This window comes from Carcharodon carcharias, chromosome 11, assembly GCF_017639515.1.
Source record: "Carcharodon carcharias isolate sCarCar2 chromosome 11, sCarCar2.pri, whole genome shotgun sequence".
In the NCBI taxonomy this organism is placed as follows: Eukaryota; Metazoa; Chordata; class Chondrichthyes; order Lamniformes; family Lamnidae; genus Carcharodon; species Carcharodon carcharias.
In genome coordinates this window covers 28,056,652-28,075,410 of record NC_054477.1, presented here as the reverse complement: position 1 = coordinate 28,075,410, position 18,759 = coordinate 28,056,652, and the positions used below count along the sequence as shown (strand labels likewise).

The window sequence follows — 18,759 nt, the reverse complement described above, 5'->3', positions numbered from 1 at the left end:
CTTAACTCAGCATAAGCCTGCAAATAAACCCAGGTCCCTCTTGGCCTGTGGGGCATAATTCCAGACCGGTTAGTGTATGAACAAACCATAGAAGATAGTTTTGTGAGAGAGATGAATACTAAAAAAGGCTGATACCTTCCTTTGCTAATCTTGCACTTTTCAACTCTTTCTCCCAGACCCAACAGGCAATTTGTAAAGCCCATCTCTAAACCAGTTTTGCAACAGGAAGTTGACACTTCATCTTCAGAGGAAGAAAGACACAGGGAAAAGCAAAGGAAAAGTGAAAAGCACAAGTGGCATGATAGTACACAAAGAAATTCTTCAGATGCTGATGATGATGAATGGCGATTGGCCTCTGGATCAAAGCTTGGACTAAAAGAAACAAGTTTCTCAAGTAATGAAGACTGTTCTGACAGTATATTCTGCTTTTGCCCAGAATCAGGATAATTGGTTCTCAACTTGATGATGAATGCAATCCAATGGATTCCAGTATCAATTTTATTGTTGCTCACCTTGCTCCCATTTTGCAAGAATCACAGAATCACACAATGCAGAAGAGGCCCTTTGGCCGATCGAGTCTGCACCGACATGTGAGAAACACCTGACCTACCTACCTAATCCCATTTACCAGCACTTGGCCCATAGCCTTGAATGTTTTCACGTGCCAAGTGCTCACCCAGATACTTTTTAAAGGATGTGAGGCAACCCGTCTCCACCACCCTCCCAGGCAGCGCATTCCAGACTGTCCCCAACCTCTGGGTAAAAAAGTTTTTCCTCACATCCCCCTAAACCTCCTGCCCCTCACCTTGAACTTATGTCCCCTTGTGACTGACCCTTCAACTAAGGGGAACAGCTGCTCCCTATCCACCCTGTCCATGCACCTCATAATCTTGTACACTTCGATCAGGTCGCCCCTTAATCTTCTCTGCTCCAACGAAAACAACCCAAGTCGATCCAACCTCTCTTCATAACTTAAATGTTTCATCCCAGGCAACATCCCGGTGAATCTCCTCTGCACCCCCTCCAGTGCAATCACGTCCTTCCTATAATGTGGCAACCAGAACTGCACACACGACTCCAGCTGTGGCCTCACCAAGGTTCTATACAACTTGATCTCCCTACTTTTGTAATCTATGCCTCGATTGATAAAGGCAAGTGTCCCATATGCCTTTTTCACCACCCCACCAACATGCCCCTCTGCCTTTAGAGATCTATGGACACACACGCCAAAGTCTCTTTGTCCCTCATTGAATACTTCCTTGTCAAATTACTCCTTCCAAAGTGTATCACCTCACACTTCTCAGGGTTAAATTCCATCTGCCACTTATCTGCCCATTTGACCATCCTGTCTATATCTTCCTGTAGGCCAAGGCACTCAACCTCACTATTAACCACCTGGCCAAACTTTGTGTCATCCTCAAACTTACTAATCCTACCCCTCCCACATAGTCATCTATGTCATTTATATAAATGATGAATAATAGGCGACCCAGCACAGATCCCTGTGGTATGCCACTGAACACTGGCTTCCAATCACTAAAGCATCCTTCTGTCATCACCCTCTGTCTCCTACAACTAAGCCAATTTTAAATCCACCTTATCAAATTACCTTGTATCCCATGTGCATTTGCCTTCTTTATAAGTCTCTCGTGTGGGACCTTGTCAAAGGCTTTGCTGAAATCCATATAAACTACATCAGCTGCACTACCCTCATCTACACACCTGGTCACCTCCTCAAAAAATTCAATCAAATTTGTTAGGCATGACTTCCCTCTGACAAAGCCATGCTGACTATCCCTGATCAAACCTTGCCTCTCCAAGCGGAGATAGATTCTCTCCTTCAGAATTTTCTCCAATAGTTTCCCCACCACTGACGTGAGACTTATTGACTTGTAGTTCCCTGGCTTATCTCTACAACCCTTCTTAAATAGTGGAGCCACATTAGCTGTTCTCCAGTCCTCTGGCACCTCCCCCGTGGCCAGAGAGGAATTAAAAATTTGGGTCAGAGCCCCTGCGATCTCCTCCCTTGCCTCCCTCAGCAGGCTGGGACACAGCTCATCCGGACCTTGAGATTTGTCCATTTTTAAGCCTGCCAACACCTCCAATACCTTGTCACTCCCTATATCAATTTGCTCAAGAACCTCGCAGTCTCTCCCCTTGAGGTCGATACCTTCATCCTCATTCTCTTGGGTGAAGACAGACGTAAAGTATTCATTCAACACTCCAGCGATGTCCTCTGGCTCCACCCATAGATTGCCCCCTTGGTCCCTAATGGACCATACTCTTTCCCTGGTTATCCTCTTCCCAGAATGTTCTAACCTAAGAGAAAAATTTAGTGTGGCATCCTCATTTGGCCTAAGTGGCCTGTTAGTTACGTGATCACACTTGTGATATTGGTAGCAGTCATCAAAATGCCTGTGGCCTTCCTCAGGTGTGTGAGAGAATGGGTGGGCTGAGGCTCCAGTGAAGAAAAGGTGTGACAGTGGGGAAAATGAAGGAAAGTGCAAAGAGGGTATACAATGGGGGAGAGTTGAATCAAAAAAAATAATTGTAAAGTAAATTAATCAGCATCTGATGGAGAAAGAGGTTAACATTTCATTTTTCTGTACATATTCGGGAAGCTTCCCTTTGTATGTTAGGTATAGTGAAATTGTAAGAAAAATCTGCAATAGAGAGGAATTCTAATCTCCAGACCCTGCACTTGTAATATTTCAGTACAAATATCAACCAAACATGCATTTAAGTTGATGTATCTTTAATATTTGCTCAATCTGGAATGATTTTACCTATTTTTGCCTTGTTTATGCTTAGAGCTGAACAGATCTGATTTCTGCCTTCCATTATGGTGTACAATTTTTACATTATGATTTTGTAACAATCCACCTTGGTTTTATCCACAAGTGGCGTTTTGGGGAAGAACTGCAAATTATCTGATTCAGCTCTTTGTTGCGATTTGTTAATGTTTGCATTCCATAATGTAATAAGAATCTATGCCCTAGATAGTCATTTTTAAATGCACTCAGAAAATTTTCCTGGAATTTCTGAAAATTTTGGAATAATGTAGTCAGTAACCATTGCTGAGAGACTGAGAATTGGAAAGCAGTAGTGAAATCCTGCCGAAAGTTGGTGGTCTATATTTTGTTCCTCCCAAGTGCGAATCTTGTCTTCCTTCGTGTCATCGTTCTCATTGTCATCCTGTCAGATGAATCTCAGCAGCAAGGGTAATTTTATTGCTACAGACTTGAAATTCCCATTTGTTGTTTGTTTCTAATGGATTCGAGTTGTACTTCATTCTGATTTTTGACACACGAATATTAATCGGCATGTTACTTGATATCCTGTGACTTTCCTCATATGAAATAAAAAAATCTGCTTCCCTTCCTGTAACCGTGTCTCTTGTTCTCTTCAACACTTATTCTTGCTTGCTGAGGTTTTCTGTTTTTAAGCTCAATAACAAATGATTTTCTGTCTATTCACCCTACTGTAGAAATCAAGGGCTGGTAAGCATTTAAGGGCAGGACCCTGCCCCCACATGTCCTCGTTTATGTTTTTCTATTTGTATTATGTTCCTTTCCTCTCGGTACAGCTCTTTGTTATCTCATCTCTCTATGTCTTTTGTCGATCTCTGTGTTTGCTGTTTTGTTAGTCTGCTCTTTAACCTGTCACGTCTCTCCTCTCTTATGCTTTGCCATGTGTCTGTTCATACATCAGATATATTTTGGTACCAACTCAGTGAAGCTGTACTGAGACACGTAAGTCATGTTTGAACCAAGTGGGGAGAGGTTATGGGTGCGTCAAGTGGTGGAGTCCAAGAGGTGCGCAACACACTTGGATCAAATATAAATGGAGGGTTGGGACTTGGTCTTTGAGCTCAGGAGGAGGGGGAGTGTAATTTCTATGTGTTTATGGATGTCATAATCAATCTGCCTGTGAAGTTGAATTTGATGCTGACTTTTGATACTTGCATGCCTGAACTGCCACAGCACTCTGACACATCTGTTTCATTAATTTTATATTAAATCCACCCCTGATATCTGCGCCAATTAGAATCACTCAAAACATTAAATGGGTCGACTCTAATGGATGTCACTGCTTTCAAAACTCAGGTCGTTTCCGACAAGATGTTAAATCACAGATGGCTCATGTATATTTGTTCAACATTTTGCAATTTTTAGAAGTGTAAGAACTAAAAGAAAGTAGGAACATAGGAGTTGGGAGCAGGATAAAGCCATTCAGCCCTTTGAGCCTTTACTGTCATTCAGTAATATCATGGCTGATCTGGCTATGGTCTCACCTTTACTTTCCCATCTGCCCCAAGTATAATATAATAATATATATTTTAATATATATATAATAAAATATCATAAAGAAATAGTTCCAAGCTATCCCCTGACACTTCTCATATTTACTCGATTCACTGTAAAGCTATGTTATTGGATTGCCCAGTATTCTACTCATCAGTGTGGTTGTGGGATCAACTCCTCTAAAACTCAAGATAGAAGCAAAATACTGCGGATTCTGGAAATCTAGAACAAAAACAAAAATACCTGGAAAAACTCAGCAGGTCTGACAGCATCTGCGGAGAGGGATACAGTTGATGTTTCGAGTTCGTATGACCCTTCATCAGAACTAAAAAATATAGAAATGAGATGAAATATAAGCTGGTAGCGGGGGGTGGGACAGGTAGAGCTTGATAAGGGGCCAGTGATAGGTGGAGGCCAAGAAGACAACTGTATCCCTCTCCGCAGGTGCTGTCAGACCTGCTGAGATTTTCCAGGCATTTTTGTTTTTTTTCCTCTCAAACTCATGTTGCAGGGTTGTTAGGGGATCAAGCGCAGAACCAGATTCCATCTTCAAATGCTCTGTCGCCCCACTGCACATGTTTTACTATTTTGCATATTAAGCCCTTCCCCAATAGCGATGCTAGTTAGTATCGCTCAAGAGATTATTGACAGTGCTGAGTTCTTAACAGTTCACTCAACATGAGTCCAAAATCCTGAAGAATCTATCAGCTCTAACAAGTTTAACTTTTGTTCCTTTTACACTTGTTAGATCACGAACCTTACAATTATGGGGTGACGATATTCTGAATTTCCTTTTTTAACCGGAATGCTAGCTCATATAAAAAACTCTGTACAAATGCGCCAAGTTCCATAAAGATCGTGCAAGCTGACTTTCCACTGAACATCCTCAAACCAATGAATGACATTTTGTACTTTGGATGTTGTCCCCAAATGAAGGTCTGAATTTGACCAACTTCCATTTAATTTTGATATCAACAAATTATTAGTAAAGGATTTCTAGTTTTGCAGCAGAAACAGATAGGTCTGGATTTTTCACTCGGGGTATGAAAGCAGGGGGGCGAAATAAAATTTAGTTGACAGCTTTCCTGCCGCCTGCCCCCAATCCGTCAGAAATTTAATAGGGTGCAGGGGAGGCATTGGGTGGCCTGACCACCCTTGGGCCAGTTGAGGCCCTTAAGTGGCCAATGAAGTGGGAAGCCCGGCAGGTTTAGCTGTATGGGCTGGTGCCTGCCATAGAGGGCGGACTTCTTATGCAGGCCCCTGACCCCATTGGAGGCAATCCGCACTTAAGGTCAAAACCTCCTAACCTTACACCTGGCCTCTTGAACGCAGCTGCCCACGCCATCACTGAGACTCCTGATTCCGCAGTTAACTGGGCTCCTCAGTGTATTGGGACTGCCTGCATTCCCAGCAGTGGCCACCATTCACAACTGGCACTGCTGGGACCAGTGCTGCTTGGCCATCCAATCCAACCGGTCAGCAGCTTGCAAAGACAGGATTTCCTCCTGAGAAAGGGACCGAGGTCTCACCTTAAAGCAATTAATGTTGCCCCTGGTGTTAGATCTCTGTGGGACAGCCACTGGGATCATGGGCGGGCTCGCCCCTCCCCATACCATTTTAGCCAGGAAGGGAATAGGAATCGTGGTGCTCTGTAAAATTCATCCCATAGTGATTGAGATGAATGCTCATGAACCCAATTCCTCACAGCCATTGGCTTATATTTAGTGCTAACCTGAACGTTCTTGATGTTGACACTGGGTTCCCTGAAAGAGTGTTCCATTCACCAGTGCTTACATTCTTTTTTATTCATTCACGGGATGTGGGCTTCGCTGGCTGGGCCAGCAATTAATCCCCATCCCTAGTTGCCCTTGAGAAGGTGGTGGTGAGCTGCCTTCTTGAACAGCTGCAGTCCATGTGGTGTAGGTACACCCACATTGCTGTTAGGAAGGGAGTTCCAGGATTTTGACCCAGCAACAGTGAAGGAATGGTGATATATTTTCAAGTCAGGGTGGTGAGTGACTTGGAGGGGAACTTCCAGGTGGTGGTGTTCCATCGATCTGCTGCCCTTGTCCTTCTAGATGGTAGTAGTCAAGGGTTTGAAAGGTGTTGTCAAAGGAGCCTTGGTGAATCCTTGCAGTGCATCTTCTAGATGGTACATACTGCTGCTACTGTGCATTGGTGGTGGAGGGAGTGAATGTTTGTGGATGTGGTTCTAATCAACCGGGTTGCTTTGTCCTGGAGTGTCAAGCTTCTTGAGTGTTGTGGGAGCTGCTCTCATCCAGGCAAGTGGGGAGTATTTCATCACATTCCTGACTTCTGCCTTGTGGATGGTGGACAGACTTTGGGAAGTTAGGAGTTGGGTTACTCACCGCAGGATTCCCAGCCTCTGACCTGCTCTTGTAGCCATAGTATTTATATGGCTAGTCCAGTTCAGGTGCTGGTCGATGGTAACCCCTAAGATGTTGAGGGTTATCATTGGCCAACATCAACTCACTTCAATGATAACTAAATTCACAGAAGAGAAGCATTACAAAGCAATGGGGGGAAAAATAAAGCACGAAAGAGGAATGGCAAAGGAGGCACAGGAGTGAGATATTGATTTTAAACATTATCAGTGATAGACCATGTGTTACAAATTGTTCTTCATTATCTTAATATCTGAAAAGACGTGTAGTTTTACTGCTTAACTTCTGTTTGCATAAATTGTAAATAAAGAAAGGCATTTAGGGCATATTCTTTGATACAATTATCTAACTGGCCAAATTTGTAAATAGTGGTGCTGGAGGTGCCACCTTTACCACTTTCTAACATAAAGGCATGATAGTGTTTGATGCATAATATTATTTATTTCCCTGCTTTATTTTTTCCAGATCACAAATCTACCTCTGACTATAAAACAACAAACGGTTACCTTACCCTTTCCTCCTCTCCTTCATGCTCCCCTATTCCAACCACCTCTGCCTCACAGCCACGCTTCTTAACACAGTCCAGGGATCTGATGTCCTCAAGTCTCTCCACATCACTAATGCCAAGTCATTGCCCTCAGTTACTGTCTACTCCATCAACGGATGGGGCATCTCCAGATCAGACTCGTGCACCTATTGAAATCAGTGGGAAACTGGAGGAACTAAGAAACCAACTGCTGCAGGCGCTTACAGAACAAAGGAAACAGCAGGAGGTCAGTGACACACTTAAATATTTTATAATACCATGCCAGTAGTAATCTGAGGTTTCTTTCTTGAATTCCACTTCTATGGAGCATAATCCACACTCTCAACCAATTCATTGATTCACAAATGTCTGTTGAAATGCTGTTTTACCGCTGGTATCTATTTTTAAGAAAAAATCCACAGATATTTTTAGAAAAGTTTTGCAATATAGCAAAAACTCAAATTCAATTATGTGGATGTCTTTTAGAATAGGAAGGTATGTTCATTATTAAGCACAATTTGGCTAACCTTTGAACCACAGAGAGTTGACATTCTAAGGAATTCTTGGTTTCCAAGGATAGGTATATAAAAATGTCAGTTTGTGCATCATGATACATAAAGTGGTTGTATTGCAGTAATATTACAATAGTATTGCTATTCATATGTTAAAATGTGTTGCTATCATGATTTTAGATAAAAAAAACATATCTAAAGCCTTTCTTCTGTCCTATCCTTGAACATAATGCAAAGCATGGTAGATACAGCACTACTTATCAGTCTCTGCAATGTTGACAACCTGCTGTGCATTTTCTGCTTTTTATTGCAATTTTGTAAAGTTCATGGTTCTCTTCATGCTTTTACTTTTACGTTGCAAATGTTTGATAATTTCTCCCCATTCCCTCATTTTGTCTCCATTCTCTCTCTGTTTTGCACTTGCTATAGTCACCACCCAAGGAATTAGCATCCTACATAGGTAGAAGAAAGGACATTGACTGGACTGGCCAAATATTTTCTTGCTGCTGCTTAGCTGTTCGATGGCATAAGCTGCAGGCTTTTCCTAAGCACTGTTATCGTAGTTATCGCTGTCAGTTCAAAGTGACCAATGGTTCATCCTGGCGATGTTCCAAGGTGACTTTAAGCCAGTTCTCCTCACCAGTCTTTGCACCACTTTTGCATAACTTAATTATATGTGAATGTGAAAGGTTATTTGACTTTACTAATGCTGACCCATATCCCTAAAAAAAATTAGATTGTGAATCGAAGCATTGCAAAAGAGCTATTAATTAAATTAGAGGCGCATAAGAAGATTTTAGATGTTTTTCTGCAGTGAGGAGCTAATTATTTTTTTAATGTTGATGTGTATTTTGTTGCACCAGTGATTCTGAAGAATCTGCTAAAAATACAAAAAAGAAGGGAACTTTGATGGTGCAGTGGGTTAGACATTAAGGTTTTACCTCTGAGAGACAGTTTTGAATCCAGGCCAAATTGAAGAGATGAAAGCTCCTTCTGTCTGCTGATTGCAAGGGCTGTATGTGACATTAGCTTGGATATTCTCAACCCAATTCCTCATGGCCATCGGCTTATATTTAGCGCTAATCTGAAAGTGCTCAATGCTGACACTGGGTGTCCTGGAACAGAGTGTTCCATTCACCAGTGCTAACATCACCTCACTTAAATTCCCAGAAGGAAAGCAATACAAAGCAATGGGGAGAAAAAATGGACAAAATAAAGCGCCAAAGAGAAATGGCAAAAGAGACACAGGAGCGAGATATTGATCACAAACATTATCAGTGAAAAATCGTGTGATACAAATTATTTTTCACTATCTTAATATCTGAAATGACTTGTAGTTTAACTATTTAACTTCTGTTTGCATAACTTGTAAATTAAAGAAAGGCATTTAGGGCATATTCTTTAAAACAGCTATTCAAATGGCCTAATTTGTGAATAGTGGGGCTGGTGGCAAATAGAAAGAATTTGGCTGTAATGTGTAATGAGAATTCAGTGTTTCCTGCAAGTATATTCTTATGGGTACAAATTGTGCTACCTGATATCAATAATTAACATTTTAGTAAATTCGTATTACATTGTCCACTATTCAAATCCTCTACTATAAAACGACAGATAGAGGAATTTCATATGAACATATTTGTTACTAACTCTGTCAAGCATTATTTGAACTTCTTGTTTTTAACAGTCTTCTGATTTAACCTTTACTTACACGCTTTTAAATTATTTTACATGTTCAAACAGGCAGTCAAGGAATACCTGAAAGAATTAGTGAATTTGAAGGAGAACCAGATTAATTCAAAGATATTGCAAGAACAAAAGGAATTAGCCAGGCAATAGGTCAAGTTCTTAAAAGACTGGAAAAGTTATCACCCAAATATGGTATCAATGCCAAAGAAGATCCAAAAAGTATGTCATTAACTAACCCCCTTACTAGAGCCTGGGTCATACATGGAGCTAAATTTTCGCTACCGAAGCGAGTAGCTCGAGACACGAAATTTCCCACCTCAGCAGGTTCACCTCAGTTTAAAGGGCCCCATTAGACCCAAATTTTGCTCTGGGGGAGACAAGGGCAGGATCGAGTCGGGCCCACTGACCCCAGAAGCAGATCACAGGGGGCCTCAGAGGCAGGCAAGTGCTGAGGTAGGCTGGTTAGAAGCACCCCCAATCCTATTATGCCAGGCCGTCAGTGGGATAACATGAAAGAAGGCATTGCAGGTTGATCCACAGTCAGCAGTACCGAACTAGCTAAGGTGCCACGAACTATATCTGTAGGCGTCATTGTACAGCTGGGAATGACAAAGAACAACTGTTCCACAGGGCCTGGTTCAGTACAATGGTTGATGTAGAGCTATGCTATCTGCTACTGGGTCCTCTGCAGCCAACATGCAGCATAAGATTGGCACAGCTAGTGACAAACGAGTCAACTTGCCTGTAATCTATCTTTACTTCAGTCCAAGCATTCTGTAACATTGACTCATGTGAAAGATGCCTTGGAGTGGTAAACAAGGCATCATCCTCATTTGTGCAGCATCATTTAGGCTTCAATAGGTAACAAGGCTTGGTTACTGGGCTATATTCCATCACTTCCCTGAAAACCTGTATCTTCAGTCTTCTTGCATTGTTGCTTGGCGTACTTTTGTCCTCTCACCCTGCAGCCTTAGGCAAAGTCTGCCAATGGATTGAGGTGCCTTTTGAATCTTTCCAACGGTTAGAAGGATTTTTCCAATTCTTCAATTTTCCACCTCCTTCATCCTTTGCTTTTCACCTGTACTGTGTAGATGGGCTAGCTAAAGAAAATGGTTTGCTGTTAACACATTGTCATATTATCTTTCTGTCAAGGTAAGTGCTAGTTTTTGGCCATTAAGAATCAAATTGCACCAGTTCTTGAAAATCGGGTCAGTGTGAAGCACTGATTGATTTTTCTCAGTAGCTAATGCATTTGTCTCAAGTGCATTAAAATGTCTTGAATTGGTTCTCAAAAATGTGCTAAATGTGTCAGCCTGATGCTATCTGGAATTTCTCTCACATATAACTACTCATTGTTCTCACTGTGTGTTGCACAGTCCTCGCATTTTTCACAAATTGTATTAAAGCATACAATTTATAAAAGCAGCTTGAAAATTTTCCAGTGAAGTTGTTCTTGCACTAAAGTAAACTTGTGTGGTATCAGCTTTTAATGAAAACAACACAGTGCTCAAATCTGCCCTTCATTCGTAGCCTTTTGGGTTACAATTATGCTGTGCTCCTTACCTTGCAATACCAACAACACTCAAGAAGCTTGACACCAACCAGGACAAAGCAGCCTTCTTGATTGGCACCACATCCACAAACATTCACTCCTTCCACCACTGACGCACAGTAGCAGCAGTGTGTACCATCTACAAGATGCACTGCAGGAACTCAGCAAGGTTCCTTCAACAGCACCTTTCAAACCTACAACTGCTACCACCTAGAAGGTCAAGGGCACCAGATAGATGGGAACACCACCACCTGGGAGTACCCCTCCAAGCCACTCACCATCCTGACCTGGAAATATATTGTTTTTCATTCACTGCCACTGTGTCAAAATCCTGGAACTCCCTTCCTAACAGCACTGTGGGTGTACCTGCACCACATAGATTGCCGCAGTTCAAGAAGATAGCTCACCACCACCTTCTCAAGGGCAGTTAGGGATGGGCAAAAATGCTGGCCAAGCCAGTGTTGCCCACATCCCATAAATAGATAAACAAAATCTAGTGAGTACAGTAACCTTGCAATCACTTAAAGATCTAAAAATAACTGATCCTACTAGTAATAGAGCAGACTAGTTTATAAAAAATCCCTATAATCCAGCATTACCAACTGAATTCTTACTATATGTATTACTCTTGCTGCTGTTTTTTCCGTGGCTCTTTTGTCTCTCCAACTAACTGTCTGATAGTTTAATTGAACTGTTTTTTACAACAACCTTTGCAGGTTCAGTATTGGACTACTATACATTCAATGACACTGAGTTTGCTGGTGTGAGCTTTGTACTATTGTTTGACAATTAAATACAGTCTATTGTGTGTACATTGCTATCACTCAGTTGTACTAGATCATAAAAGTCAAAAGCCCTCCCATGCATTCAGAATCCTAGAAAATCTGGGGTGAATTTTACACCAGTGGAAAAGCCGGTCTTAAGCCCGCTAACTTTAAGAATGGCTGCCCCGCAGCGACAATATGCTGGGAGTGGCCTTAACAAAGTAATTGTGGGGTCTCTGCCCTTCAAGGACAGGGAGTCCTGACCTCAAAAGAGTTGCTGAGCAATCTGATTATCCAGCAGCTAAGTATTCTCAACTGTGCCCAGAATGCTGTAGCCGGCACTGCTGGGACTGCATGGGACTCTCAAGAAGAAGACAGCATGCCCACCGCACTTTGCAAGTCCAGGGGTTTTGTTCAGGGAGGGATTGGGGACCTTGGGGGTCGGGTGGGGTGGGGGGGGTAATGAAGGGGATGGGAGTTTGGGGTTTGGAGGCCGGTGGGGCCACAAAGTGGCGCGGGGAGTACAATCTTGGGGGGGTGCTCCCGATGGGTGCAGGGAACCCCCAAAGGAGGTGCTCCTCTTTCCTTCTGCCTTTTAGCCTGAGTTGCAGATGTAGCCGGGGCGTCCTTCATTTCACCTTTTCTAGCCGCACATATTATTGCAGTGGAGGGGGAATGAGGCCCTTACTTAGCCATTAGATGGCCATTTAAGAGCCTAAGGGCAGGTGGGCTTGCTGATGCTATGGGGGATAGCTCAGCAGTGGGTGAGAAGGCAGTGGTCCAGCCACCTGCTTTATTTTACGTGCCTCCCCACTTGCAAATACATCAGCAGTGGGCTGTAAAATTACCCCCTATAACACAGATAGAGGCTATTTGGATTATTGTTCCTGCACCAGCTTTGGCTTTCCCACTGGAGCTATCTACTCCAATTCCTTTTTTATAGAAGTTAATTTGGTACTTTGGGTGTGTATTTTGTATACTTGAAAGCGTGAAGCAAATTTAGCACAGCAGCTGGTGGAATTTAAATTCAATTAAAGTCTGGAAGTAAAAGCTAGCCCCAGTAATGGTGACCATGAAACTATCAGTGATTGTTGTAAAAAAAAAGTCTGGTTCACCAACGTCCTTTAGCGAAGGAAATCTTCCATCTTTATGCAGTCCGGCTTACATGTGACTCCAGACCCACGAAATGTAGTTGACTTTTAACTGCCCTCGGAAATGGCCTAGCAAGCTACTCAGTTCAATGGTAATTAAGGATGGGCAACAAATGCTGGCCTCGCTAGCGACACCCACATCCTGTGAAAGGATAAATTTAAAAAATTAGCAACAAGGCACGGATAGATTTTTCCTTGACTCTGAGTATTGCTGCATCTTTGTAAAGAGCTTAAATATACTTGCTTATGTTCTTATATCATTTTCCTCTTCCCTTCCGTGAATAATAATTACAGGGCTGATAGTGCAGTTATGATTCGTCGGACTGAATCTGCAATGCAATCCCAATGTTGGTCTCCGTGTCAGGAACCCAGAAATGGCCATGGCGGGACATAAATCACAATCTACCAAGACGTGGCCGAGCAGCCTTGGAGAACATTGTCCATTTCAGGATGGTGGGCGGACCATGGAATCGGGAGGCCCGTTAGGAGGGCCAGCAGCATCACTGGGAGAGGTAGATGCTGCTTAGGGAGGCAGGAGACTGCGAGGTCGCTCAAAACGGAAGCACACTCAGCAGCATTGGGGTGAAAGAAATAAAAGTTGTGCATGGCCATTGGTGTGGATGGGGAACTCCTCCACAGGGTGGTTAATGGCTGTCACTCCCCAGGGGATCTGGGCTAGGGGTGAGTTAGGGATACACCAATGGCCCCTCAATGCTCCCTGACCTAGGAGCCCATGATCTCCAGGCATTTGCCGAGCTCCTGCCTTAGCCTGGGGCTTGACCACTGTCACTAAAATCCCGTTGCTGGCCCACAATCTGGTCCCAAGTGCCCATGTACTTGCCATGAACTGGCTACCCACCGCTGCCAGGAGGTTGGATGTTTTCATTTCTTACCTGCCTCCAGCAAGATTGCCCACAGGTTGAAAATTACATTCTCCCCAACCCTGCCCAGCCACCTCCAAGGTCACCTTTACATGGCTGATAAGATCCCCCCGCCTTTTAGAAGCAAGATCCAGTGCCAGAATGGTATTATTCCAAGCTGGTGCTTTGAAGGTGAGTCTGCTGGAGGAAAAAAGGAAAGGGTGAATCATTATGAAGTGATCTGGCAGTCTTATAGAATGAAGAATGCTAGAAACATCTGCATAGAGCTTGCAGAGATGGCTATTGCTGTCACATCTGTGACCCAAACCCAGAAGCAGATACACTCCTCTTCAAGAAATACCTACCTTGAAGAAGTACTGCTCCTCTCCTAATATTCACACAGTTCTGTTGAAGGGTCATGAGGACTCGAAACGTCAACTCTTTTCCTCTCCGCCAATGCTGCCAGACCTGCTGAGTTTTTCCAGGTAATTCTGTTTTTGTGTTGAAGCAGATAATGAAGTCATTTGCTGAGCATTGTAAGGTTGCCAAGAGATGCATGTTTACAACTTAGATAAATTAACAATGCTAAGTAACAAGGCATCTTAGTAGCACATCACTGTAAATTGGTGCAATGTTATGGATGGTCAATGCACAACACTCAGTTGCCCAGCCATGCACAAAATCAACCAAATCAAAATATCATTGCTTCTACTGGAACAGATCCAGTAAGGTAGCTGGCTGATGAAGTAATGCTATGCCAACTAGAGTGTAACAAAATGTGCTAACAAAAGTCAGAAAATCATGAGCATTTAGATTACAACCTCAGTTCCATATTCCCACATACTTTGTGATGGCAGAAAGTCACAATGCACATTACAGCTGCCGCTTGCACCTGTCCACAAGTGGAAATCAGCTGGTGGGGTCAGCCAGAATATACTGTGATGGGCTATAGTTACTGGATCTCAAATTCCTCTGTGATTCTGCTGGTCTCCCACTGTAACTCTGGCTGATCATTGAGAAATGATGGAGATCCTGTTGTGCCACAACTCTGCCATTTCTGGGAGTTTCTGTCTTGGCTTGGCAGGGGTGAAACCTCCGCTTGCTCGTTATTAGTCAAATGTCTTTTGGGCAGGTGAGTGGAGTTGAGCAGAGACTCCCATGACGGGGACATGATGAGGGCAGTGAGGTCTGGACTCGTGTCCTCCAATAGAGTTTGGACCGATGTTTCCAGCTGCGTTAGGCAGTGAGGGCCTTGGATAGGGGCTCTTGGTGGTGCTTCGACCATCCACACTTACTTGTGGGTACTTGTGGGCTGTGGGATCGGAATCCCCTCCAACTGGACTTCATGAAACATAGGGAAAAATTTTCCCCCTGCTGGAGGGTGCGGACACGAACCCGATTGGCGCCCCCCGATTGGGGCTGTGCCGCCATTTTACGTGGGGAATTAAGGTTGGACGGGCAGCTCATTTAATTGCTTAAATTAGTTTTTAACAGGCCTTAATAGCCCTTTGACAGTTCGGTGGGTGTATAGCCGACTTGGCTGTGCACCCACTGAACTGGAAATCTAAATGATGCACGCCGACCAACATCACCATATGTAATTTTATGCATCGGTGAGCAGGCCCCGCCTCCGCTCGCCAACCGGAGACTTCAGCCAATGAAAATCCCCAAAATCCACGGACACAAGCACTGTAAATAAAAGCCAAACCTCAACACAAAACACATAGAGGAAAGCTATACTGTAAGGGATTAATTTCAGACATTCCAACATCGCAACAAGAACTAAACAATTAAAGGACTGGAAAGGAGAGCACTATCACAACAACGGTGACTGCTTCTGCCTGATGTAGTTAAAGGACTGAATCATACACAATGGTACATGACAGCTGCCATCACATAACCCAATTATGAATTAGGAACGCCCAATTAGCATACCGGCCCCAGACGATGGCCACTACATAGCAACATTCGCTCCTATCAAGGAAGGAGGAAAAACATTGACATGCCCGTCACCTTTAGAGCCTGAGATATCTCACCTAGGTGGAGTCCATAGTTTTTGGTTATGGGAATAATGCCAGCACTGAGTGAGTCTGTCTGGACCAGGGCATCTAACAGATTGAAAGGTGCTAAGCATTGACCATCCAGCAGGATGGCCTCAGGAAATGTGGTTATGATATTCCGAAAAGAATCCATCATAAAAAGGACAAGATCGAAGAGTTTGGGGCCACAGTTAAAAAAAGGGCTGGGATTGGTCACCTTGACTCAGGGCCTGCAATCAACACTGGACAGACCAGCTGTGTTGGAGATTATAAATGGTTTCAGCCAAATTTTAGTGAGATTGGTTGAGGTTTTATGCACTGCAGTCAAGAAGGAAGGTCAGGAATGGTCAACCTGGCTCACGGACCTACAATTCAAATCAGAAAGGACCAACTGCATGGGAGGATTGTAAGTTAACAACCAAATCCGAGGAGTATTGGGATTGAAGTCTTAAAGTAACTCTAAAGTAACTGGGCTTTGGGATGGGGGGTGGTGCGGGGTTGTGGGGGAGGTAGTTGGGTTCCAATTGAGGAAGGTTTGGGCCAGAAATGTGGGGTTTGGCCTGTGGTTTTTCAATAAGGGCTTTTTCTAATAAGCCATGGTGATTTTGTGTATTTGAGGTCATTATGAGGTTAAGGTGTGGAAGGACTTAAATCAGACAAACCAATTGAGATGTGGTGGGGTGCCATTTAAACTAGTTTAGAAGTCTTTGTATTAGGGTGTAAGGAGGTTTTTAAAAAATAAATAACAGATTTGTGCTTTAGCCAAACCCTGTGTCTGTGCAATTTTGTCCTTTATAAAAATCCTAAAGTCAGGAACCATCCATAAGGAGAAACAGGAGTGGGATATTCTTACAGGGCATCATCACACCCCCAGTGATTTCAGTTCTATTGTGTCTGCAACCTGCTGACATAGTCACTGCTTAAAGCAGCATGTGAAATAGAATACAATTGCTTGGATTTCACTATTCAAATAGTCATTTGGTAAGACAGAACTTGTGTATTGCTGAAAAAAGAGATATGTTGCAAAGCTTTTAGTCTTATACTCATCAGGACAGAATCATGAATAGAAAATTTCAAAGGGAACAATACACTGCATGAGAAAAAACACTGATTGGTTGGCAAATGGACTTTAATTGGTGGCTTTGCCATGGGGAATACACCAAGGAACAGTTGTCCCACAAGCATTTGTTTAATTGAAATAGCCACAATGCCTGGATTTGTTCTTTCTGCTTGCAGAGGACAGGTCTCTGCATATAAATATCTGGAGCTTCTAACAAGCATAAGTAAGCCACATTTTGAGTCTGACTGATAACCTTAAATTAGCTGGTAGTGTAATTCTTAGCATACACTGTGAAAGGTGATTTGATGAACTGAAGGGCCTTTTCTGATTTCAAGTTTTTAATTCTTATCAAAAATTCACAACTGCTTTAGGCTGTATAGAGGAAGAAAAATCATGTGCTGATGATCCCACTCCATGATGTGCTTTTACATGTCTCCCATGTGGTGTCAATGGGGTAATAGTCCAACAAACTAATTCTGAAAAGGTAATTCATTGGCTAGGAAGCATCTTGAGATATGCTGAGGATGTGAAAGGTGCATTATAATTGTGAAATCTGTCAATTTTTCCTTCTTTATGAGTTTTGTGTGCATGTATATATACATCTTTCTCTGTATGCCAGGCTCAAATCAATGATATTCTTCCATTGTTCAGATATGGGAAACCTGGCTGTTATTTTCTGTGGGCAAAGTTAAGAAAGATTATTTTTACTGAACTCCAGATTGGTAAGTTTTGTCCAACCGCAGAATCACATGTAAAGATGGACGCCATGTTCTAAGTTTTGTAAGCATGGGCTGGTTGAGTACGGTCAGTACTCTGCCTGTTGTGAACAGCCAAAAGGACATGCTGTTTGATGCGATCCACCAGTTGTTGGGACATACGGCTACGTACCTGGCATCACACCAGCACTGAAACTCATATACCATATTACTCATTGTTTGCGTATTTTAAATTATTGATCCCTTTGAAATTTAGTATTCTTGTGTCTGTCCTGATGAGTGCAAGACGAAAAGCTTTGACAGTTTGTCTCTTTTTTCAGCAATTTCACTATTCCTTCAATGATCAAACTGATTACTCAAAGCAACAGTGCACAAGCAGTAATTTTGTACTTTTTAAGAAATTCATTTTAGAAGACTGTGGAAGTTTGCACAACTAAATTCCACTGTAGTGCTGATGACACAGATTGAGGCTTTTTTTTTAAAAAAAAAGAACCATGTACATTATTGGTTATTGCTTAATATTATCCCCAAGTAAAGGACAGGAAAGTTTTTCTTTACAATTGACTTTCAAAGTAATAAAGTGCTGTGCTTTGATTTAAAAAGCAATTCCAAATGTTAGCAGTGAACTTATTTGAAATCATGAATATTTAAAAAGATTAAAATAAATGCATTCAGGTTAAAGTCACAGAGAATTACGTATATTTCCCCCATGTGTAGTTAATGAAGAATTATTTTGCTAAATTCTAAATTCAATGACAGTTCAATAAAATAATCTTTCTTTAACTTTGCCCAGGGGAAATAATAGCCAGGTTTTCCATACTAGCCACAATGGAAGGATAGCATTGATTTAAGCAAAGCCTGGTATACAGAGAAAGGGATACAGTATATATGCAGGCAAAAGTCATAAATAAGGGAAAAAAAAGGGCAGAGTTCACAATTATAAGGTGCCTTTCACATCCCCAGCATATCTTAAGATGCTTCCCAACCAATGAATTATCTTTACAGAATTAGTTTGTTGGACTATTACCCTGTTGACATCATCCAGGAGACATGTGAATGCGTGTCATAGGGTGGTATCCTCAGCATGATTTTTCTTCCTCGAAACAAAGCAGTTGTGAATTTTAGATAAGATTGAAAAACTTGGGGCAGAATTTTCTGCCTGTTGGGAGCCGATCCCCGCCGGA

The 18,759-nt window shown here is 42.5% G+C and overlaps 1 protein-coding gene across 1 annotated transcript in view; it reads left to right on the top strand.

The window, feature by feature from the left end:
• The window catches only part of LOC121283860 (von Willebrand factor A domain-containing protein 3B-like), a 330,503-nt gene that overhangs the window by 225,542 nt on the left and 86,202 nt on the right, over positions 1-18,759 (top strand). The window contains 4 exon segments of the mRNA XM_041198660.1: positions 177-394; positions 7,175-7,482; positions 9,488-9,576; positions 17,511-17,581. Of these exon segments, the coding sequence (XP_041054594.1) occupies positions 177-394; positions 7,175-7,482; positions 9,488-9,576; positions 17,511-17,581 (686 nt within the window).